General features: G+C 34.6%; 3 protein-coding genes and 1 pseudogene across 9 annotated transcripts in view; 3 read left to right on the forward strand and 1 right to left on the reverse strand.

Annotated features, from left to right (window-relative positions):
• Window positions 1-25,361, reverse strand: part of LOC147845236 (uncharacterized) — a 934,973-nt gene that overhangs the window by 853,619 nt on the left and 55,993 nt on the right. The gene's annotated exons all lie outside the window — the stretch shown is intronic.
• Window positions 1-25,361, forward strand: part of LOC101882744 (NLR family CARD domain-containing protein 3-like) — a 297,907-nt gene that overhangs the window by 109,460 nt on the left and 163,086 nt on the right. The window lies entirely within an intron of this gene.
• LOC137491479 (uncharacterized) lies at window positions 238-1,457 on the forward strand (annotated as a pseudogene).
• On the forward strand, window positions 4,129-25,199 carry LOC141375047 (G2/M phase-specific E3 ubiquitin-protein ligase-like). The gene is given in 11 exon segments (XM_088650583.1): window positions 4,129-4,540; window positions 4,642-4,784; window positions 4,787-4,951; window positions 6,118-6,233; window positions 6,235-6,297; window positions 6,563-6,735; window positions 9,293-9,333; window positions 9,336-9,506; window positions 11,830-15,195; window positions 15,531-15,677; window positions 23,804-25,199. Coding segments are annotated over 8 exon segments (1,101 nt in total). The 5' UTR covers window positions 4,129-4,540; window positions 4,642-4,669; the 3' UTR covers window positions 12,087-15,195; window positions 15,531-15,677; window positions 23,804-25,199.

Raw genomic sequence — 25,361 nt, forward strand, 5'->3', positions numbered from 1 at the left:
TTATCACGACATTTTAAGTGGTAAGTCATTTTTTGACTTTTGCCAAGTTTTAATTTAAGTGTTGAGGTGAAGTCTTTTGACTAATTTGATATTCAAAACATCCTGTGTTCAAAGACAAATTTACTATACCATGCCACTGTCCAGATCGGAAACTTGGCACAAGGAGTCACTGGCATTGTCCTAAATGTGCCAAAATAATAAGCAAATCTGTAGATTTTAAAACACACTTGCGTAAACATGGTAGGCTATTGTAAATATTCTAAATCCTTTAAGCGTAATGAGTGAAATTGCATTTTTCAACTGTATAATTCCCTTTCTCTGCAACTTCAGGTCTGATGGTGCCAACAACATCTGGTGAGTACATTTATGTTTCTAACCCAACTGAAGTAATGACACAATAACACATTAAAATTATGTTAATCACACTATGACATGTATTTTTATTCTTAGAAAAGAAACAACCTGAAGATAAAGACATCCCAAAAGCAAACAAAATATGCCATATATGTGGTATCACATTTAGCACAAACTCAAACCTATTACGGCATAAAAAGAAACAACATGCTGGGCAAGAACCAATGTTGTGCATTGACCCAAAAATGGGATTTATGTGACCACAAAGCAATCCCATGGTATCAGATTGCCAATACATGTCCAAAAGACATTAACATCACAGCTCTAAGATTGTGAAGTGGATGAATGCAGAGACTATATGGCCATAGCTGCTCAAAGTGGAAACCCAGGGAAAGAATGCCACCACTTAGAGCGGACCAAGAAAACCAGTGCATACATTCCACCACCAGCACTACAAGAGAAAACCGTAAAGGAGGTGGTTGAAAAGGGACTCCTTTCTAAGTCTAGGCAAGAGGAATGTTTGGAACTTTACCAACATGCTTGCTCACACGAAGTAGACAGTGTGTTTCCTATTTTCTTGGGGGAACACAATCTGTCAGAGAGATATCTATTTTTCTTAGTGTACTCTGGGGAGAAGGACACTTGGTGTAAATTTGGAAGGACAGTTTCCACATTTGACAAACAATTGGGAAAATGGCACTGCAAGTACATCGGTGTAAAGGACAGTATCAGTTGTGTCCACAGATACATGTGTATGTGGTGGATTTATTAGGAGCATCCTTATTTGTTGAAAAACGCACCAGAAGCCCCAGAGGATATAGAAGATATTGAGGAGTGCTTCATTGGGAATGTCGGTATGGATGAGCACTTGGCCTTTTCACGGAGTAGTGTGATCACAATGACCAATTACTTGTGGAATTGCAAAAGATTACCGGAAGACATTAGACTTGAAATTACCAAAACAGAAAAACCCATTCCAGAAACCTTTATACCTTCAGAAACAACCTGTCCATACTGCCCAGGGTCATGTCCTCCCGATCTTAGCAATGCTTTTGTGGTTACAACACAAGCAACTGTTTTTGGGATGTTTTGGCTGAATAGAGGTAAGGTATGTTATTAAATATATCTCTTATATATACTGTATATAATCTCTATGTATTTTTTGTATGCCAACCAATTTGTGTTGATGCGTTTTCTTTTAGGTATTTCCGTTTATGCCAAGGCATGCCCAGTTTGCAGAAATGTAGTTCGTTTTCAGGACTACAATTCTGGATTCCACAATTATAACGACAGGGTCTTTCTTTCCATCCCACTTTGTTTTCTACTCACAACATAACATATAAACAACATGTTTAAAGGTACATTCTGTATTTTTTTTTTGCAGAATCACATTGTTGTTGGTAGAATGCTGCACACTATAGAATCTCATTCTGGGACTACAGTGCCACACAACACTGAGAAAAGCATTCTACCACTTCAGTGCTCTCAGGCAGTATACGTACAGTTATTTCTGTTACCGCTGTGGACACCACCCATCTGTGGTCATTGCTGATTGAAGATTGCCTTTGATTTGCCAGATGAGTGTTAGTGAATATATTTTGTTTAAAATAGAAATATCTTCAGAGTACATAGCTTAAAGGAATAGCTGACCTAAAATTTTAAAGTCTCTTATTTTTTACCCACAAGTCCGTTCTCTGCGTTCTTGGAATTGAGAAACAGCCGTAGTTTTGTGTTTCTCTTCTCTGTTTCTGCCTTTTAACAGCAGGTGTTCATCATCGGTGCTCAATCATCACTTAATTAACCCCATCATTGTCTCATTAACTTTAACTCTGCTGCTGAGTAAATTTTGCTCAATTTAGAGAGGGACCAAATATTCTCTTAACTGAGTAAATTTTACTCTGAAGATTTTACTGCGTTGTAGCATGAACTACAGTTGAGGGCCCTCCTGTGAAATATTTATTTAAGGTAATGGAGCAAGGACATTTTCACAGTACTTATGGTCATTTTACATGCAGTGCTGACAATTTTAAAGTTGTTATTGATAGCAGGGCAATAATTGAGTATGAGACAATTTTTTTTTTATTACAAAACTGATAAACTGCAACAACTTCACATAATGAATACATAACAAGAAACCAGTACAAATCTATATTTGGAGCGTAAGCAAATGTTCAGATTTTGATAAAAAATTACTAAAACAAACATTTTGTTTTCCACTGGAATAACTTGCATGGAGTAATTGTTCACATAAACACAAGCAATGTGTTAATTTGAAATCAACTAACAAACATAAAAATAAAACTTGAGTTAAAGCAATAGATATAGTTTTTCATAATTGGTCAATTAAAGCTATTGGTTTATGAATTGTAATAGTAATATTGTTATTACATTAACATTAATATTATTTTTCCTGGTATTCTGGAAAACATGTAGATAAGTAATAGACATCAATAATTTTTAAAACCAACAGCAACGACAATAATACTAATCATAAAAATAATACTACAGTCAGTAGCAGTAATAAATAATATTGGTAATATCGTCTCAGTTTTATAATTGAGACAAGTCAGTGAAATTATTTCAGTCTAAAATTGACGGTTATTTTCATCAGTTACAGGACATGTGTCTAGCATTTTGCTTGCTTTGAATTAGACACAGATAAAGTGTTACATTACATGTATTGAATAAATTAATTATAGCATTTATTTGAATAATGACAGAGATGTGTATCTGTGTCTGTTCAGCGTCTAATAACAAAGCTGTGTTTTTGGTTTCTTAAAAATAGCAATGTAACTCCATACTTACAGAGAAAAATGATTTATCAATCCAGTAACTAAAGTATTTTTTGCCTAAAAGGTGTTAGGCAGCATTTAATTTCTGTTTATTGATATAGAATTAGTTTTATTGCATATAATACCTGTGAAATTAACTCTTTATGACTGGTTTGAGATAAATGTTTTTGGTTTTCAGGTCCTCTTTGACTTTGTTGGTTGACATAATGACTCAACAGAGTTTTTTATCATCCAAGAAATGACATCAGTGATGTCAATAATGAGCACTGCCTCTGGGACACTTCTCGACCACAACATATCGACTCCATTAAATATACATGTTCAGTGGTTGCACTTGGAGGATATGGAGGTGAAAATCATTAATGTATCTGACTGTCAACTTTTGCTTGTTTTGAATGCATTTTAAAAGCAAATTAAATGGTTAAAACCAAGTACTTTTGTAGCACTGTAAAATAGTACACTATCTTTTAAAAACAATGAACATTACTTTCGCAGCATTTAATCTTGTGCTTATCTGTTAACTTTTAAGGTACCCAAAGTTATGATGTTCATTAGTCATGTTCAACTTCAGAACACAATTAAAGTTTTTACTGAAAGTGTTCTGTCCCTGACAGCCTACCAATTAAAACATTTAAGGTCCAGAAAATAAGACATTGTTAAAATACTCTATTTGACCACAGTGAATCCACCTTATGTTACCAATGTCACAAAGAAACAAGAATACATTTTGTGGGCCAAAAAAAAGACCTCTTAATTAAACTATTTCTTCTCTTCCATATCAGTTTTCTACGCAGTTGACGTAGTGAACACAGTGCAGCGCTTCTAGGTTGTATGTCACAACGTTGTGTCTACATCAACTGTGTAAGAGACCAACATAAAAAATAAGAAATTGTATAATTAAGATGTTATTTTTGGTTGGTATTGTTTTATTACACACAAAAAGTATACCTGTTGCTTCATAACATTAAGGTGGAGTCAAATAGACTATTCTAACCATTTCTTTTTGGGCCTTGAATGTGGCAATTATGTTCTATCAGAGGTCAGAAAGCTTTTACATTTCATCAGAAATATCTTTATTTGTGTTTGAAGATGAACAAAATGTCTTATGAATGTTGAATGACATAAGGGCGAGTAATTTGATAAAATACAGAATTTAAATTTTTGGGGTGAATTAACCATTTAATTGTTAAAGATACATTGTAGTTTTTTTAAACCAACACTGCAACTTCACTAATACAGATTGTTCCTTCAACCACATCAGAGCCATCACCTCTGCATTCTCCAGTGGCATCCCCTCTGTCCTCTCCAGTGGCATTGCCTCAGCCTTCTCCAGTGGCGTCCCCTCTGTCCTCTCCAGTGTCATCCCCATCAGCTGCAGTAGTCTCTTAACCAGAGTGAGTGGAGAAGGATTATATTTTAAATGACCTTACATTGTTGACATTTTTAAATCCACATGTAGAAAGAAAAACAGACATGTTGTATTTTCTTTTTTCAGTGTTGATCTCGATTCATTACTGCACAACATGCAGAACTGGGTGGATTTTACTTCATCACCACCATCAAATCAAATTATTATCACACCGGACAACATCCTGGGAAGTGCAATTCGTGCTTTTCGGCGCCAGTGGTTTGACCCAGAAAAAAACTGGATGTTGTATTCAGAGATGCTGATGGTATTGGAGAGGGGGCAGCAGATGAGGGTGGTCCCACAAGAGAGTTTTTAACTTTATTAATGAAGGAAATACACTCCTGTGAAATTTTTGATGGTCCTGACTGGCAGAAGATTCTTTCCTGCAATTCGAAAGGTAATTTAGGTCCATTGTTCCAAATGTGTCATTTATAAGCATTATCTCATGAGAAGCCATTTGATATATCAGCACAGCTGTTAAAGAATTGTTTTATGTAGCCACATTAAAAAGCTATTACATTTATGCAACAGTTTGACGGCATAAATGGGTAAAACAAAAATGGGGTGTCTTTAAAGCCACTATTTTTCATAGAACGTCTTTCAGCCACGGATTCAATTCTTAAGCTGACATTTTAAAAGTTGTGGCCTGGTGTCCATTACTAATTATGAAATCTCAGTTAGAACTATTTACAAATGAACAAAATTTTTTGAATGTCTGCTGAGGAAAGCTATATCTTATGAGCAATATCCTTAAACAGTGACCAATGACAACGCTAGTCAATGCATTTGTTAGTGGTGTTTTTTTCTCTTAACCATTTTTTTTTTTAAATTTTCAAAAAACATTTTATGTTTTTTTTTATTATGTTTTATTGTTAATTAGCTTTGCTTTATGTACTTATTTTTACGTAATCAAAACAACCCGACTGCATTAAGATTATTAGAAAAACTATGAAAAAACATGATTTTTAAAAATTGTTACAAACCGAGTTTTCCTTTTTGCAAATAAACTCTTCATATATATATATATATATATATATATATATATATATATGGGTTTATATCGGCACTGGTGGGAGGCGTGCGATGGCACCAGGCCGAGTGTTTTTGTGCCCCCACCAGTGCCAATATACAGCCATATCGCACTGCTACTCGTGTGATATTGCGTTTATACAACAGTTTGACGGCATAATTGCGTATATAAAAACAAAATCAAACACTGAGAGTTTCAAAAACCCTTTTGTTTGTGGAACTATTTTCTTCCACATTGGATTCAAATCATAAGCGGACTGTTAAAAGTTGAGTGTGCATCTTTTAAACTTTAGATCTGTAGTGTCTGCTTTTTGCTGGTTGTATGTGGGCGGAATAATACACAAAAGGTAAAGAGGTCGTAGGAGTTCAGATATTGCAGATATTGCATGGCTATCAGCCAATCAGATTTGAGAACCAGACAGAACTGTTATATATATATATATATATATATATATATATATATATATATATATATATACACACAAACACGCACACAAATACATACATATGCACGTTTGTCTGTTTGTGTTGCAGCTTTGTACAATGGTATGTACAAGCAGGTTGGACGAATGAATGCTGTCTGCCTCATTCATGGTGGTGTGGAGCCAAATTCTTTTTCTGAGTGACTATTTATTCAAGTGTGCAAACTTTAAGCCTTCAGCACCTGACATTGAAGAAATAGTCGACTTCGAGTTCAGAGAAAAGATTAAGGCGGTAAGATTTTTGCAATTCTTTTAAAACTACATATGCCCATATTAAGGTCATTTTGTGCAGTTGGTGGTGTAAATTCTTATGTAATTCATGATTTAAGCAGTTGTTACAGTAGTTGTTGCATTGTACAGATGTGTAGATCAACTGTAACACCTTGTCATAAATAGCTTGTCAGAAGTATGCAGTGTTTCTCAACTCTATTCATGTAGACTATTAAGTGTATTCATATTTTGTACACTTACTCTTTCTTAAATGCCTTGTGCTTTAGATCCAATCAGCACAGAATGTTGAGGATGCAAGGAATGCCATCACTGAAGCTGCTGACGAACTGGCAATGTTGGGGTCACTCCGGCATATAAACACATTAGAGGACAGAGATGACATGGTTGTAGCAGCTACAAACTTCTTGCTGGAGAGCAGGTTAAGGGATTCTGTGCAGCAGTGAGTTACTAAATATAACTAATGTTTAAATAAGTGATACAACTTAAACAAGGCTTTTCAAAGTCAAGTCAAAGTATAATACACCTGGCGCAATGTAGCAGCATGTAAATTTTTTTTTTTTTGATAGTTTAAATCTGATGCATTTTTCATTTCCATGTCCTCTGCCATGTTTTTATAGAGAAAATGCACTTGTCTCCATCTGTGCACCCATATGCATGCTGATCTGAAAACGAGTTCAGGCTTGTTTTGCCCCTTATATCAAAGGCCTTGCTTGATTCGACAGAGAGATAACGTCTTCCAATGACAACAGACTCAAGGGATAAGTTTGAACCCTTTACTGTTGCTTATGAAATAACGTAAAACATACAAAATACAGAATGGTATATATGCTGGATCAATAATATGTCAAATAAACAAGCACAATTGTCGCTCTATGCAAAATAGATCACTGTTTTCACACCCTACTGAATCATACATGTAGTCATTTATTACAATTTACCAAACAAGGAACAAAATGAACATACTGCATGTATAATGACAAGTCTATAGCATAAGCATAAACAAATATAAGTCAAATTATGAAAAAAATAATGTCTACATACAGAATGTGCCTTCAGTAACTCTTGTATCAAGGAGCAAATGTTAGCTACAACCATGTGCTCTTCATATGGCTTCTGAATACCTAGGCTCATATTTATGATGTCATGTAATAAGGACTCTAACATAAAATGCAATACCCATGTATAACCAGAAGAGTTCGCTAAATAATGGCTTAACACTAGGGGCTCTATTTTGATGGTCCATGCACAAAGCACAGGGCGCAAAATGATTTAAGGGGCGTGTCAGATTCCACTTTTGCTATTGTAAGGATGGAAAAATCCGATTTGCGCTGTGGCACATGATCTAAAAGGGTTGAGCTTATTTTCTTAATGAGTTATAGGTGTGTTTTGAGAATAAACCAATCAGAGTCTTATCTCCCATTCCCTTTAAGAGCCAGCTGTGTCTTGTCATAAGCGCATTTGCTATTTACATGACGTAAAGTAAGTGTAAGTGGAAAAAGCATTTCACTAGCAAGAAAACAGTTAAACAAAAGTTAAGTTAAACAAAAATTGGGCCTCTCATAATCTACTTTCGCTCTTGTGGATAGGGAAACCTTGTACGCACAGATATCCATTAGCCTATACATAAATATTTTGTTTGTTAAGCGCAAATATTTGTTTCAAAACTATTTCTAAATTCAGTTCTAATTTCCAGCAAACTAATAAATAAACAATAATAACGAAGTGTGGTCAAATAGAGTTATATCCTAAAACACATGCTGTGCCCCATATGGTCTAAAACCTGCAGGTGGGCAACTTTGAGCTTGTTTTTAATAAAACAAATATAAATATGGATATAATAAATAATATTGCTAATAATGATAACATTATACAAAAGAAAACTGTTATGAATGAACTGAAAAAGCCTCCCGAGATGATGAAGGCATGAAAGCAGTTTTTTATTTTATTTATGTAGGCTGGAAAATAATATGTTTTGTAATATTTTAATCCTTTAATTTTTTTCCTATATATATATATTCTTATTATATCCCATATATGTCCTTAATATTTTAATTCTTTTTCATTTTTAAAGGTATTTGCGTATTACTCTACATCTTGTGTGTATTAAGCAGTGTATAAGCGAGGCGCACAACTAACGCACTCTGCGATCGACTTCAAACCGGATTTGTTCTGGTCAATTGAAAAATCTATTATAGTTTCTCAAAATAGCAACGCGCCAGCAATGCGCATCAGATCACTTCGCATTGTAAGTAGTATTAAAGCGTTAGAAAAAAGCATTTTGGTATATTTTTGTTTGATCTATGGAGTTACATTGCTCAGCCATGCCACAAACAAAACATTTAACCAAAATGATTTATTTATTCCTTAAATTTGGTATCAACAATTACAAACCTCAAAGATCATTAGCGTTTATTAAATGGTATGTTATACAGGTATTTCATAAGGTTTTGTTCATTCATCTGACAATAGCCAAGGGGTCAAGACTGATACTATGGATTTAAAAGTGGATAGCAGCTCATAAACATTTGAATCTATTAGAATAAAGAAATCAATATTTTGGTCTCAGCCCTACACAGTTGTGACATATTATTGAATATGATATGTTTAAAAATATGTCTGTAACAAAAATAGGACTCTTACCCCCGGTTTCACAGACAAGGCTTAAGCCTAGTCCTCCAATAAAAAGTAAGTCTGAGCTGTTTCTACTGAAAAAAAATGCAGTGATTGATTGTTTAATATCAGTGCCTTTGTTTTGTCTCAAGATGCACACCAATAATTTTTTTAAGCATGTTTATAAAAATTACTTAAATGTCCTAATTGATCTTCGGCCTAATCCTGGCAAGTCTAAGCCCTTACTAAGGAAAAAGGCCTTGTTTTTTTTTTATGCTTACCTTATGTAGTACTGCTAGAGAGTTGTGTCTAACACTTAAATAATCACTTAAACTGAAAAGACCATAGCTTGTTCATGCTTAAATTATTATTATTATTATTTTCAGATTCAAGGAAGGCCTGGAATGTTTGCAGCTTCTGCAACATTTGGAAAACACCCAAGTCTCTTTCGAGAAATTTTGATGTTTAAAGAGAAGCCACTGACAGCAAAAGACTTAGCGGAGCTCTTCATCCCGCAGCTGTCACCAGTTGGCACTAACAAAAGGACCCTAGAAAACAGGATTGTTTGTTTCTGGAGGGACTGGCTTCTAGATGTGGAAGGTAATATACAATTGGTTATATCAGAGGTCTTCAACCTTGTTCCTGGTATCCTGTAAAGTTTATTTCCAACCGGATTACGTGCACCTGACTACAATTTTCAAGCTAAACTCTGAGATAATGAGTCCCCAGGAACAGGGTTGAAAACCACTGGGTTATATTAGTGCCTTCTCACACTATGCTATCCGAACCGTGCCCAGGCTCGTTTCCCGGATCGTTTTTGAAGTGTGAGTGCGCTGAATCGGGAAGAGGTGGGCCAGTGCTTGTGTGTGAGTGCAAAACGCGCCAGAGCCTGAAACTGAAAGCGAGACGTGACTTATAAGGCACTGTTTGATATGGATTTATTAATCATTCTTGCTGTTCAGGGAAGGCAAACTGTTGTAGATTATTAAAGACCCTCACTGCACGACAGCTGCACCTTTAGCAAACCTCATAATAGGGTATATGCCGAGCTAATTTTGTTCCTATACTGACAAACTTCCAGTGACCTTTTATTGTGAGTTTTTTTTTCCATTTTATGCAGTCCCCTTTACAGCATCGATGTTGTAATGTAATTAAAATACAATCAGGTAAACAGACTTTGGCATCCATTTAGTAGTTCAAGCATAAAACGAAACGATTTTGTGATGGCAATCAATTTTCCAGAAGCAATTTACCCAGGTTACTGCCAAATTAAATGTCCTATTGGCATGTTAGCATAGGTATATTAGGTAGGTATATTAGCATATATCTTGTTCCTGCAGCACGAGAACTCAGGGCCGGAGTGGGACTCCTTTTCAATCCTGTAGTTTAAGCCTTAGACCGGGCCACCTCAGTTCACGACTGACTATATCAATTCAGTTTCTAATGACATCACATCTTTTTCAAGAAAACAGCTGGTTTAGAACTTCAAATGTTCAACAACCCTAACAGTATTACATGTCTTAACAATAATAATAATAAAAAATAATAATAATAATAATTATTCAGGTGAGGTTCGGACACTGGTCGGCAGCATCGTAGCACAACGTGCTAACCACTGGACCACAATGGCACTGTTGCAGTGGGAATAAAAAATAAATATTGCCCCCGCAAGACTCTTAACCACAGTATTATTTTCTATTCATGGCTTAATCTTTTTCTCGCCTTTTTACATTTCTGATCAAGTTATGTCAGATTTATTAATGTAGTGAATCATTTGATTTTCATTGAGCAGGTGTAATATTCATTAATATTAATTATTTGAATTGTTATATTCACTAAGGGGCCGCTGTTTGGGGTGGAATGATAGTTATGTCATCATTAACCTGAAGCTGCATTTTGCTAAGGGGGCAGCAAGAAAATAAATAAAAAGTGCGTAGCTGCGGGTAAATAATGAATAAAAAGAGTAAGGCTATGGTCAAATAAATAAATGAAAAAAAGTGCAACTGTTGAGAGTGCAAGCAGCTAGGGACACCGGCCCTAGCCGGAATAAACGGATCGGCCAACCGGGAATTCTACCGGTCCTCCCAATTAGCCAATCCAGGCCTGCAAGGACTTCATGATCGTTTATGAGCATCAAAAGTGGCTAATCTGTTCTACAAAATATTTGACTGTGTCACTGCATATCAAATGACTAAAACGATATAACTGAAGAAATCACCTCTAAGCAGCGCAGCATCGATGATGTAAGCATGCCCAGGCTTGAATGTAATGTGAGTGCGGGCCATCGGGGGAGATGGGAGGGGGACAAGCGTGCTTTGGCCCGGTTCAAGGCAACTGTACATAGTGTGAGTACGGCCTTATACATGGTTTACACTCTGTAACATTATACAATTGTTATGTGCTTTCTTTCCTCTCCAATGTCTTTTTTAAAGGTTGCCAGCCACCACCAGTGTTTTTAATGATTTTCATCTAATTTTTATGACCCCCACAATATTTTGTTGCTTGAATATCTGCACAAAAAATATTTCAAAATAGACACCAGATGTTCTGCTTTTACACTCAAAAAAAACTTATTCTAGCTTCATGTATTACATGGTTATAGGTGTGGTTATAATCACATATATAAAAAATAAAATTAAATTGATTCTGTCTTTTTTCTTTGATGTTGTTGATTATACATTATTAGTTCATGACATTATAAGTCCATAGATTGCTATAGAAACAGTGTTCTATGAGCACATATGACTGCACATAAGTACTGTTCCAATCTAAAAAAAAAAAAAATGATCATGATCAGAGAAATCATAAACAAATTTGTTACATAATAAATGCCTACTGAAGTGGTTGTTTTTTTGTAAGAATATCCATATTTAAAATTAAATGAAAACCTGAATAATCTTTTTATTTTTATGTTTTTTCTCAGAGGGATCATCGTCACCACTTTCTTTAAGCCAGGTTTTAGCATTTGCTTCAGGTTCAACCTCCATTCAGAGGCTGGGTTTCCCTGTTGAACCAGCACTTGAGTTCCTGCATCAACAGGATAATGAGCGTGCCAAAATTTACCCTGAAGCAAATACATGTACTATTGTTTTGAGGCTGCCAATGCATCGAATGTTTGAGGACTTTGAAATTTACATAAAAGAGGGCATTTTGCAGGCCCCCACATTTGGGGTAATGTAGTTCAGTTAATGGCAACCCCATTGTATATTGTTCTTTTTTGTGTCTAGTGTTCTTTGCAACCCCATTGTATATTGTTCTTTTTTTGTTTCTAGTGTTCTTTGCAACCCCATTGTATATTTTCTTTTTTTTGTTTCTAGTGTTCTTTGCAACCTCATTGCATATTGTTCTTTTTAGTTTCTAGTGTTCTTTGTCATGCAAAAACATTTTTTTTGTGTAGTAATTGTGGTAAATAAAATACTATGTTCATAGCACCTGCCGTTTTTGTGTACACTAAAAAAATACATTTTGTGTTTAAGCACTCAAAAACAGTCAATTTGTGATGATAAAATTTAAATAATTAATATACATATAGTCCAGTCTTGTTCAATGACTGTCAAAGTTTACATCAGGTAATACTGACAAAGTACATTGTTATATTGGTGACATGAAATTTCTACCAACATTTTTAGCACATTAAAAAATGTATTTGAAACATTAATCTCAAAATTATTTGCAGTGTAAATTATTAAATTTGACTCATAAAAGCCCTAACACACTCTTAACAGATCAATTATTTCTTTCCAAAAGTGTCTATAGATTTTAATAATCAAAATATAACTTGTTTCTTTGCCAATTTTGTTTTCTTTCCTTCGTCTTTTAGTTGAACAGAACATGTGTGAGCAGCTCAGCTTTCTCGAAAGCCTCTTATTCACCTGATAGGTAACAAAGATGTTTTTCCCTCAATTTATCATTTGTGTTTGTGCATACATATGCATAGACATTTACAAAAGCATATATACGATACCCTGTGACAAAAGCTTTTGCTTTTAACACAGTAAAGCTATCACATACTGTCGATTTTTTTAAAATATGTCATGCATCTAAATATTTATAATCACAAAATAATTATATCACAAGTTAATTTATTGTACAGGCAGTTTATACAGGGTAATGCAATGACAAGAGTTCATTTTCATAACTACACAATGCAGAACTTTTAATGTGATTAACCTGCTCCACCTACATCAACTACAGCATTTCTCAGATTTCTTTTTCACTATGGTGTAATAACAGTAGTGAACATCACATAAAACAACAACTGCACTTACTTCTGTAACTTGTTTGCAACAATGACATTTAAATATCTGTGTCACATATTCCTTTACATAAATGGCTCATCATTGTGTGCGGTCATCTTTAGTAATAGCTGCCTGATCTTTAATTGAATAGGGTCGTTTTACATATAAGAAACCTGTTAACATGTATAGCTGTTAATGCCAATACCAACTTGATAGCCTAAAGCATATTACATGAACAAGACCTGCCTTTCATATCTTAGGACAGTGGTTCTCAAACTGTGATACGTGTACCACTAGTGGTACGCAGGCTTCCTTCTAGTGGTACGCAGAGGAATGAAATATGTCATGTACATGCTACACACATTTCAAAATTTATCAAAAATGATCTATATAATATGCCATATATGACATATAGCCTATAATTCTGAGGTAATCTGCCACGTTTTTTTTAACTGTGCAGAGTTGTAGCTGCTTTACTAGGCCTACTACGCTACTGTATTTCAATACTGCTCATTTTGGTTGTACTTGGAGAGACCATTTTTTTTCTGAGGTGGTACTTGATGAAAAACGTTTGAGAACCTCTGTCTTAGGACAAATAATCATAGGTGTCTATAACAATACATGCTTGATTGACCAGATCTTTACAATCAGTACATCTGAATGGTGCCTTTTAGTAAGCATAGTTCTTCACCAATACCAGTTTAATACTTTATATAATTACACATGTGAGGCATCACAGTGGTGCAGTGGGTAGCACAATCGCTTGACAGCAAGAAGGTCGCTGGTTTGAGCCTCAGCTGGGTCAGTTGGCATTTTTGTGTGGAGTTTGCATGGTCTCCCCGTGTTTGTGTGAGATTTTCTCCAGGTACTCTGGTTTCCCCAATGTCCATAGACGTGGTGTGTGTGTGTGAATGAGTGTGTATGTTTTCCAGTAATGGGTTGCAGCTGGAAGGGCATCCGCTGCATAAAGCATGTGCAGTATAAGTTGGCAGTTCATTCCACTATGGTGACCCCAGATTAATAAAGGGACTGAGCTTTAAAGAAATTGAATAAATATATATGAGTAATATCACACGAGGAGCAGTGCGATGTGGCCTTCTATCTGCTTTTGTATTTCTGTTTGTTGTAATGGCCTGTTGTTATTGCAATAAAAAAATAAATGAATAAATTTTTTTTAAAGTGCAATGTGGCTGTATATCAGCAGTGGTGGAAGGCATGTGTAATAGTGTACGCTAGGCACCCGAAAACGATTGTCTCTCTACCTGTTGTTTCAATCCCCTGACAACTTTGCTCATCTTCAGAGCTCCTTCATCTGTCATAGACAGCAAGAGTCCCGAAAAGAGTCCAGAAAAGAAACCAAAAACTATGTCAAAACATGTGACTTGTGTGTTTAAATTGTAATCAAGTTCCAAGAACATTTTGTGTGCAAGAAAATGTGGAAAAAAGCAGCCAGGTCCAAAATAGGAACTGTTGAAGCATAGTTGCTGTTTTTGTCTCTGTATTCTCTTAATTTGCATTCAGCAGAAGAGGCTCAAACAGGTTTGGAACAAGTAGAGGATGAGTAAATAACAGCATTGTGATTTTTATGTGAACTATCCCTTTATTGCTTCTGTAAGTAAAGGTAAATTAAATATTACTACTGAAGATATTGCTAAACAATGGCAGGAAACGTGGAACACAGATAATAACAACAATTCATGTGGAAAAAAAGGAAACTATATAGGCCTTTGAAGTTGTAGAAATAGAAAAGAAGAGGTCATAATTATGAGGATGAGATTTGGACTCAGATATTAATAGGAAAGTAATGTGTTGTAGACATATACAAATCATTATAGAGTGGACTTAAAAAGTTAAGAAAATGTTTAGATTTAAGGTTTGTGTGTGAGAGAGCAGATATAGTGTAAAGTGAAAACCATGGGAGAAATGTACCAATAAGTCATGTCTGCTATTGTAAGTGGCAAAAAAGCTAAACAAAAAAGACTTTTATTTTGGCGTGGCGTGTGACGTCATCAGGTGGCGCCGCTTCAGTGCTGTAATTCAACTGGAGAAAGGTTTGTTTGAAAACGTTTACACAAAAATAAACCGATTTAAAGTTAAAGTTCTGAAGTTTTAGGGTTTTATACGATGCTGTATTATGTTCCTGCAGTTGGAAATATTATTTTAACCCTTTATACAACTATTATAGTATTTTAGTAGTACTATTTATTCTCAGTAACTGAAGGCTGTTGTATGAATAAAGTAACAGAAAAGTGTGTAATAACTGTTTTAATGAAACGTTTCACCTGATTTCTTTTTGTTAATTACTCTCATATAAAAGAAACCATTGAATCAAGTGTTGAAGAGAAGTTATTTTGTTTCTGTTTATTGATTTATTTATTAAAAACAGGATAAAGTGTCCAAACACAGAGAAAAACTGCTGAAGCGACTGATCTCCACACTGTTATAAAGATGGCGTTTATTAAGAAGGAGAGTGAAGATGTGAAGATTGAAGAAACATTCACAGTCAAACATGAAGATCTGCAGAAACAAACAGGTTAGTTTTCATTCTCAAAAACCAACTCAGTCATTTGATCCTCATTCAGATATATTTTAATAATAAGAATACTAAATTAATCCATCTTGCAGCCCTGAGTGTGCTGCCTAATTCTCCTAAATGCACATAAGCACTCATTAAAAGACAGGAATGAGTTTATTTTGTTACTTTTTCTCGTGTCTTTTCTCATTCTTTTATGTATTATTAGTCTCCCATTTTCTCTACCTTCTTGAGGTTATTGCTTTTCTTGTTCTGCTGTTTTTGTAAAGCATCCTTGAGCACTGGCACTATACATATATACATATATATATATATATATATATATATATATATATATATATATATATATATGTAAAAACAATATTAAAAAAGTTTAACTGACGATATTTGACCTACAGTATTCTCATAGAAGATATCTGCTATTACAGTGATGGTGTTGGCTTAGTATTTTCCACTTGCATACGTCACGTCGATCACAATTCTTATTTATGGGTTTAAACTTGTTTCTAGTTCTCACAGATAGTATCTGAGTTATAATTTCATCATTATTATAATAACTAAATACCAGGACTATTGAGTTTAAACAGGGTTTCCGTGGGGTCTTAAATTCTAAAATCTAAATTTTAGGCCATAAAAAGTCTTTAAACTTTTTATTCAAAAAGGCCATTTTAACTCTATCATAATGGTTTAATTATTTTTCTTACAATAACATTTGTTTAAATGTGCTTCATGTATTCACTGCTCAGGACACTGACCTGGACAGATTGTTGTGAATAGATTTAGCTTATTATAGTTTTTAAAACTTTTAAAACATTTGTTCATTTTTTTATTTTAAAGAAAGTTTATTTTGGAAAACAGTGTGTGGATACAAGTAAAGCTTGCTTGTTTTACACAATATTTAAAATATTTTGCTAAGAAATGTCTAAATATTGTATTATTAAATGTTTTCAATTATTTATTTTTTTGATAGGGCAAACAAAAATATTTTCTACCTGGGCCATTTGAAAAAAATCTTTAGCCTTTAGCCCTTTATGAGTCTATAACGATCTTTAAAAATGTCTTTAAAAGTCTTACATTTTGCTTGGTGAAACCTGAAAGACCCTGGTTAAAAGTATGTCAAAAAATGTTAATTTCTCTTTGTTTGCCAAATTGTGTATTGTGGCAAAAATAGTAAAAGAGAGCAATTGCACTCTGGATAATTATTTCTTTGGTGTTTTAGTCGCTGGTCAAATCAGTAAAATTGGTTTTGACCTATTAAGTTGTTTAAATAATATTTTATCACAAAAGGAGCACTGTATTTTGAAAATGGAGCTCATCAATACTTTTATCAGTTCTTAAAACACACAGACTTAAAGAATCAGCTTATGCCTCTTAACTATGGTTTTTTTTTTCCTACAGTGCATGCTGGGAACTATATATGAATCTTTTATGATTGTCTTAACATGCTCTGCAGCCAAAAAAAAAAAAAAAAAAAAAAACATCTCTAACCACTGTTGAGATAGATATGCTGATAATTGATGTCTGTGTCTCTAAAGTGATTCAGATGCTCAATGTGTTTTAATATAACACTACAGCTGAGGTCCATTCTCTTGAAAAACACTGAATTTGGTTTCTGATATGATAAACCATTAAATACACATAATTTGCACAGGAAAACATAATCTCTTATTGTTCTTTTCAAGAGTAAGAATCAATACAAGGTCAGTCAACCTGATCCTATTCACTCACTATACACCTGTCTTGCTTAAGCAAAGAAATTGAACATTAAATTTCATCAAAGAACCCAAGTAAATCAACCACTTTTCTCCACGATGATGACATCAGGAAAAAAAAAGATGTTGTTTTTTTTTTTTTTGTAAAATATAAATTACTAAAACAGATATTTCTCATATGGACTTCTGTTTCTGCTTATTAACAGCAGGTGTTCATCAGTGCTCAATCATCACTTAATTAATCATTTCATTGTCTCATTAACTTTAACTCTGCTGCTGAGTACATTTTACTCTATTTAGAGAGGGACCAAATATTCTCTGAACTAAGTAAATTTTACTCTGAGGATTTTGCTGTGAATTAATAAATCGGATGGAAATGTCATGATGCACATAACTTTTGAAATAAAAACATGCGCATAACTGAGTAGGGTAAACTTTTTATTTAATAAAAAAGATAAACCTACCTAAACTACTCAAGCACTTTTACTGAACAAATTCCAGTATGAACATTAAAAAAGGTTTGTTATATGAGATCATATGATAGGGCAGCTCGATTATGGGAAAAATTATAATCAAGATTATTTTGGTCATTATTGTAATCACGATTATTCAAAATGATTATCAATTGAAGTCAAAATTATTCACCCTCCTGTACAATTTATTTGTATAAAAATATTTCCCAAATGATGTTTAACAAATTCAGGAATTTTTCACAGTATTTCCAATAATATTTTTTCTTCTGGAGAAAGGCTTATTTGTTTTATTTCAGCTAGAATGAAAGCAGTTTTTAATATTTTGAAACCTATTTTAAGGTCAATATTATTAGCCCCCTTAAGCGATATATATGTTCGATTGTCTGCAGAAGAAACTACTGTTATACAATGACTTGCCTAAATACCCTAATTAAGCCTTTAAATGTCACTTTAAGCTGAATGCATGTATCTTGAAAAATATCTAATAAAATAAAATGTACTGTCATCATAGCAAAGATAAAAGAAATCCGTTATTAGAGATGAGTTATTAAATCTATTATGTTTAAAAATGGGTAGAAAATAAATCTTTCCATTAAACAGAAATTGGGGGGAAAGGGTCGCTAATAATTCAGGAGGACTAATAATTCTGACTTTAACTGTACACAGCAAATTCATTGGTGTTAAATTTCAAGTGTTGTGGTAATTCAGAGTAAAGTATTAAAGTTCTAGAGTTAGATAAAGGTAAAATAACCCTCTCGGCGTTAGAAGCTGATTTGCCTCCTTGTCATTCAGAGTAACATGTATCTACCTTTGTAGAAAACCCCTGTTTTCCCCTGTTTACACCCTCATTTACCTGGCCCTTAAATAAGTCAATTAGTTTAGTCCACTAGACAGAGGGAATGACCACAAATAAATGAATTTAGACACCTGCTGTTGAACACCTGCTGTTATCAAGCACAATCCCTGAAGGAAGAAGAAATTGAAGGAAGAAATAAAACTACAGACACAGCCTCACACCAAACCAACTGAATTAAAACAGAGGAATAAACAACTCCATTAAATAACATCATCAGCAGCTTCACTGATTACAGTTTTACTTCATTTCTGTAAGAATATTTTTTTATTAAAAATATTTCATTTGACCTCACCATCATGGAGATCAGAGGCTGCTTAGTTGAGGTCTTGAAGCTTTACTCTTCTATCTTAATGTTTTTCTGGCTGTTGTAGCTGGATTTCTAAAACTGATCAATTATAGCAAGGAATGTTGTGAGAAGCTCTACTGTTTGTGCTTAATTGTTATAGATATAATATCTAGTGTTTTATAAGTTCATTCATAAAAAAAATGCAAACATATTTGTATTGAAGCTGTATGGGACAATACTACTGGCAGTCTACTGTTCTACATAGAGGTTCAACAAACAATTAAGATGCAATTAATATTTAGAGTGTTATGCACTAAACTCCAGCAACTCTTTAAGACACACAGGCATCAAGAATCAGGACATGAACCTCAACCGTGGTTGCTAAAAGGAAAAAAAGCTGCATAGTTCATGCCTCAATGCATGCTGAGTGCCAGCTTAGTTCAAAGCTCCCAGCATGCATTGCAGCATCAATAAATTATTCAGCTTTGTGTTCTTACAATCTTTCTTTTCCTTTCTTTTGTGTTGTTTTTTGGGAGGTGATATTTCAGTAGATTGTTTTTTTTTTTTTTTTTTTTAAATAAAATTTTTGTTTGTCACCAGTATTGAGATTCGAAGACTAATTGTTGATGTCTGGGTGTTTTTGAGTTTTGCCATAGATCAAACATTCTCATTGTAAATGGTATTTATAATCCTGTCAAACTCAATTCCTGGAGGGCCCAAGCCCTGCACAGTTTAGTTCCTACCCTGCTCCAACACACTTACCAGTAGGTTTCAAACAAGCCTGAAGGACTCAAATAGTTTGATCAGGTGTGTTTAAGTAGGGTTGGAACTAAACTGTGAAGAGCTGCGGCCCTTTTGGAACTGAGTTTGACACCTGTGTGTTAAACAGTCATTAATTGTTTAAGCTTCTGTGGTTACATTAATATAAATTATTCATTTCTCAAATAAAAATATGATACTGAATTAGAGAACAAGCAGGAGAGGATAGCTTTGATATCACAGTTATGCTGCATGCATGTATAAGTACTGTAAATAACACTATTAGTTATAGCAGCAAAGTAAAATATATTTTAAAGCAAGCAGTTAAAGACCCCAACTAAAGCAGACTGTCCTTCATCATGGTGACCAAATGAACAACAGAAATTTCATTAAGAGCTTTTGTTCACATGACAGAAATAAAGTCAAAGATCAGTAATAAGTGAAGCTCCATGAGTTGTTTAATGTGATGAGTTGTTTTAAAGATGTTGAAAAATAAAAAGATTTTAGTCTGTAATTTGTTTTATTTTTATTTATTTATATTTTATTTAGAGTTTTTTTTTCCCAGTTGAATTCATCTTTAGTTTTGGCTGTAATTTGTGTTTTTCTTTCCTTCAGTGATTCTGCTTGTTAACAGTTGTTCATCAACAATTCTCAATCCTCCTTTAATTAGACACTTAATTGTCTCATTAACTTCATCACTGTCTGAGTGTTCAGCCCTCTGTAGTGAGGACACTAGTGACGATTTTGCTCTGGGATTTAAGGGGTTAAATGTGTTTGATGAAAAAAACAGACTGTGGAATGTATTTTTAACAGAAATATTCTGTAAACTGAATTTTTTAATGTAAAATGTTGAAAACAGCAGATTACTGGCAACCACTGCTGCCAGTATTTTGACATACATTTAACAGATATTTTACACAATAAGAGTTTGCTAATTAACACTCTCTGAGTGTTAGAAATTTTAACACTTTCAAAAGTGTTATTTAACACTTATAGTGGTTCCCATATAAACACTGAGGGAGTGTTAATTTTAACTCTAAGGTAGTTAAATCTACTAAATCTAAAATTTGCAGTGTGAGTTCGATAAAAAATACAGACTGTGGAATTTGTTTTTAACAGAAATATTCTGTAAACTGAATTTATGAATGTAAAATGTTGAAAACAGCAGTTTACAGGCAACCACAGCTGCCGGTATTTTTCCGTTAAATCAAAAAAGAAAAGAAAAACAGCAAAACGGTTTTTGTGTCACCATTCTGGAGGATAATAGTGTCTATGTTCAAGTCCAAGATGAACTGAGAGTATTTGATGTTATGCTGCATCTTCTTTTGTTTAAAGGTAATTGTGTAGTTACTAATGCAGTCAAAATCTGTTTGCTAGTTGCAATCACACATGAACATATTATTGCATCTAAAGACTTTACATTTTTGTGCACTAAGCTGTGATTTTGTAAACTGAACATTGTATCAGTTCATGAAATATGGTTATTTTTTGTACATTTATACAGTTCTATAAAACTTCCATATTTTTCACAGAAAGATTCTGGCAACCATAGCTGCTGGTATTTTTTTCAGAAATTTAACAAATATTTTACACAATAAGAGTTCGCTAATTAACACTCTCTTGATGTTGATAATGTTAACACTTTCAAAAGTGTTATTTTTAAACCTGCAGTCGATGAGTGCGTGGTGTCCATTATTCCACACTTCATTTTACCAGCTGAATGAGTGCATCATCCGGGTAATTAAAGTGCTCTTATTGTGTTTAGAGTTTTCAATCTGAAAGCACTACTTACACCAGTTATACTACAAAATGGCATAAAATAGTGCATAAGTATGCGATTTGGGATGCAGCTAAAGTCTCACACTGGGCTTTTACAAATCTTACAATCTTTATCAAGTAACTTTATCAGTAGATTTGCTATATGTAAGTTTATATAGTGTACAAAGTTTAATACAGTGTACTGACTCTCACAAGTGTATCTCAAGTTATTTTGTGTGATAGTTAAATATATTTTAAATAAACTGCAAACGAGAAAATCTACAAACTTATACTTTTTTTTCAGATTCTTTCTTGAAACTCTTCCCTCTTATGTTGTGTTCACACCAGACGCGGAATGCACGGATAAATTGCGATATTCTCACGTAAATAGTTGCATGAACATTTGAGTTTACTCGCTTCGTTTGCACATAAATTCCGCTTCATTCGTTGGTCAAATTCACTGCGAAGTAGCTTTGTTGCTAACATGGATTTTATTGAGGGAATAATAGTGTTTATGTTCTTTATTAACACTGAAAAAATGTGTCGATACGTTTGGGACTGTGTCTGAGTCCACTAGATCCTTTCAGAGATGCACCAGCCCTGTGAGCTTATAAGTTCCTCCAGAAACTTTACCTGGATGACGGAGGCTTTCAGCAGTGCTTCTGACTGAACCGAGCCCAGTTTGGTGAACTGTTGTCGGTGTCGACTGGAGGATTTCCCCCGGGACACAAACAACTGATGCTACATCACAATCATGCCCCCACAAGAGTAAGCTCCTGATTGGTTAACGCGGCGCGAATGTCCGCTTAAGTTTACGCTCAAGTCGCACTGCGTCATTCACGTGTATCGCGCCATTCACACCACACCATTCGTGTCAAAAGAAAAAAATGCTAATTATTTCAGGCCAGCAGATTCGTAAGATTTGAAAACGGGGACAAATAATACTGGTAATAATAGAACGGGGAGAAAACTTAACAAGAGAAACAAAATGAGAATTTGGGCAAAGAAATTAAAAACTTTTGCTTCTTATCCACGGAGCGGAGGGGTCAAGGGAAATGGCGAATGTGGAGGTGTGGATGTGAAGGTTGAGGGCGTCAATGAACTCAGCCGGTGAGTCGGCAGCTGACTCCAGTGCAGTGGGTCCTGAACAAAATTCGTCTTTGCCGACGTCATAAGCACTTTAGTAATAAGACAGCAGTCTTTGCCCTTTTGCTTCAATAGTACTTTCGCTTTTTGTTTCTCACAACCAGTCGTTAAGTTTACACTGATCGTTTCAACCCAGTTTCTCTTCTCGTTTTCCCGCACTGCAACAGTTCAGTCAACTTCTCTTACTCCAGCACACCACATAATGACCTCTTCAACTCTGCTCTTCTTTTATAATCTCACCAATTTCTTTTTTGCCATCCCGTGAGTGGAGACCAATTAAACAATGTAGAGTGTCATCACAGAAAACTCCAACAATCATAAATTCATGATTATATGCTGTCATGGCTTTGCAATCCAAATAATGTTGTTATAATAGAGGCCAATGGTGAAAAAACAGCCATGAAAAGGGAGTAAATTTACCCAGAGTGTATTGTTTTTTTCCCCCCCAAAGCATTTTCCCAGAACATGTCAAAATAAGATGTCCCCAAATATCAGTTCATTTGCTGAAACACAGAACGTTTTGGCCCTCAAAATCACCTCAGAATGGATGAAAATGACCCAACAGCACACAAGGGGGAAAAGGTGCAAATTCCAGCTCTTATGTAGATGCTGTACAGGTATGTCTCATGTGTGCGAGGCAAAATATTCAGCTGTTTGTTCAGCTGTTACCCCAGAACTTTTTTTTCTGATGTGTTTACCAGTCAGGCACAGAATAAACAAGTATTATCTGCTTTACACATTTTAGACAAACATTTTGTTGTAATTATTAACAAATACGAATAAAAACAGGCTTTCAAATCTTTCTTATCAATATAACCAAAATGACTTATGATCAATTATGTAAGAAACTCTGAAAACTGGACTGACACAGTTTAAATTTACTATAATTTCTATGTTAAGTGGCTTTGACACAATTTACATTGTAAAAGCACTAGATAAATAAAGATTAATTGAATTTAATCTGCTTAAATGTGTACACATTAATGGACCAAACAAAATATGATCTGATTTATTTTACATTTAATGTGCATTAAAATTACAGTGTGTGTAGCCAATGTTTTCAGTGTCTTTTCACTTTTTCAGCTTTTGATGAAAGTTTTTAAAGACTTAATGAAAACATGTTTTATTTATTTTAGACCTAATTGAAGAGAATGAGGAGAGTAAAGAGGAGAAACATCATGTCAAAATTGAGGAAAAAACTAATTTACAGACTGATGGTAGTTTGAAAAGGAGAGACAAGAATTGTTTCACCTGCACTCAGTGTGGAAAGAGTTTGGCAACAAAAGGCACACTTAAGATTCACAGGATGATCCACACCGGAGAGAAACCATTCACATGCACTCAGTGCAGGAAGAGTTTCAGCCAATCATCAAACCTTAATCTACACATGAGGATCCACAATGGAGAGAAACCATTTACATGCACTCAGTGTGTGAAGAGTTTCAACCAATCATCAAACTTTAAAAAACACATGAGGATCCACACTGGAGAGAAACCATTCACATGCACTCAGTGTGGGAAGAGTTTCAGCCAATCATCACACCTTAATAAACACATGAGGATCCACACTAGAGAGAAACTTTTCACATGCACTGAGTGTGGGAAGTGTTTTAGCCAATCGTCATCCTTTAATCTACACTTGAGGGTCCACACTGGAAAGAAACCAAACAACGCATGCTCAAACTCTAGTGTGAACGCAGCTTCGGTGTGGGATAAGTTTTAGCAACTCCTCAGACCTTAATAAACATATGAAGACCCACTGGAGAGAAATCATTCACATGCACTCAGTGTGAAAAGAGTTTTAACCGATCAGCAAACCTTAATGAACTTATAAAGATCCACACTGGTGTGAAAGAGTATGTGTGCTTGAGTGTGTGAAGACTTTACTTACAGTGCCAAAATTGAACCAGACGATTCACACTGTGACAAGAGGTTTAACCAGTTAATACATCTCACAACACAAAAGATTATTTACACTGGAGAGAAACCGTACAGACCTAATCAGTGTCTACAGAGTTTCGCTTATTCGGCGCAGCTTAAGAAACACATGGTCAAAAAGTTGCACACATGACATGAATGCAGCAAAACATTTTCTCATGTGCACAGGATGTTTCATGTCTGAATAATGTTTGAAAAGGCTGAGTGACGGCATACTGTTTTCCAACACTTTCAAAATGCAGTATGTGGGGTTGTAAATGTGTCGCGTTTAATGTAAACACAATAATGGCGGCTGAGTGAAGAACAGTTTTATTAATATCTAGCGAACAGCACCTCTGCGGCTTAAAATCTGTTTGCAAGTGATTGTACAGGTTGTACTCTACTCTCTAGTGTATGCATGTAGCTAGTATTGTTTTGTATGATGTTCTCTGTCTGACTCCCTGAATGAGAAACAAATCACTGGGAAGACACCACACATTAAAGAGGGTGGAGCTCCAGGACGATTAGTGTTCAGTATACCAGGGCCTAAAGTTTAAAAAGCCCATTCATTTGTCCTGTGTTGCATCTTTTATTAATAAAGTTTCTTTACATTTAGGTTCAAGATTCTTTCTAGTTTACTACTGTAGGGATGGAATACAGTTTAACCCAAAGAATGACCAGTCTGTCTGATGAAGAAGAACTGGAATCAGAGATTCAAATAAATAAATGAAGTTTACTTAAGATAGTTTGCAGTTTCATCAGCAGAAGCCAGCTTTA

The sequence above is a fragment of the Danio rerio genome, chromosome 4 (assembly GCF_052040795.2).
Source record: "Danio rerio strain M-AB ecotype USA chromosome 4, GRCz13ab, whole genome shotgun sequence".
Taxonomy (NCBI): Eukaryota; Metazoa; Chordata; class Actinopteri; order Cypriniformes; family Danionidae; genus Danio; species Danio rerio.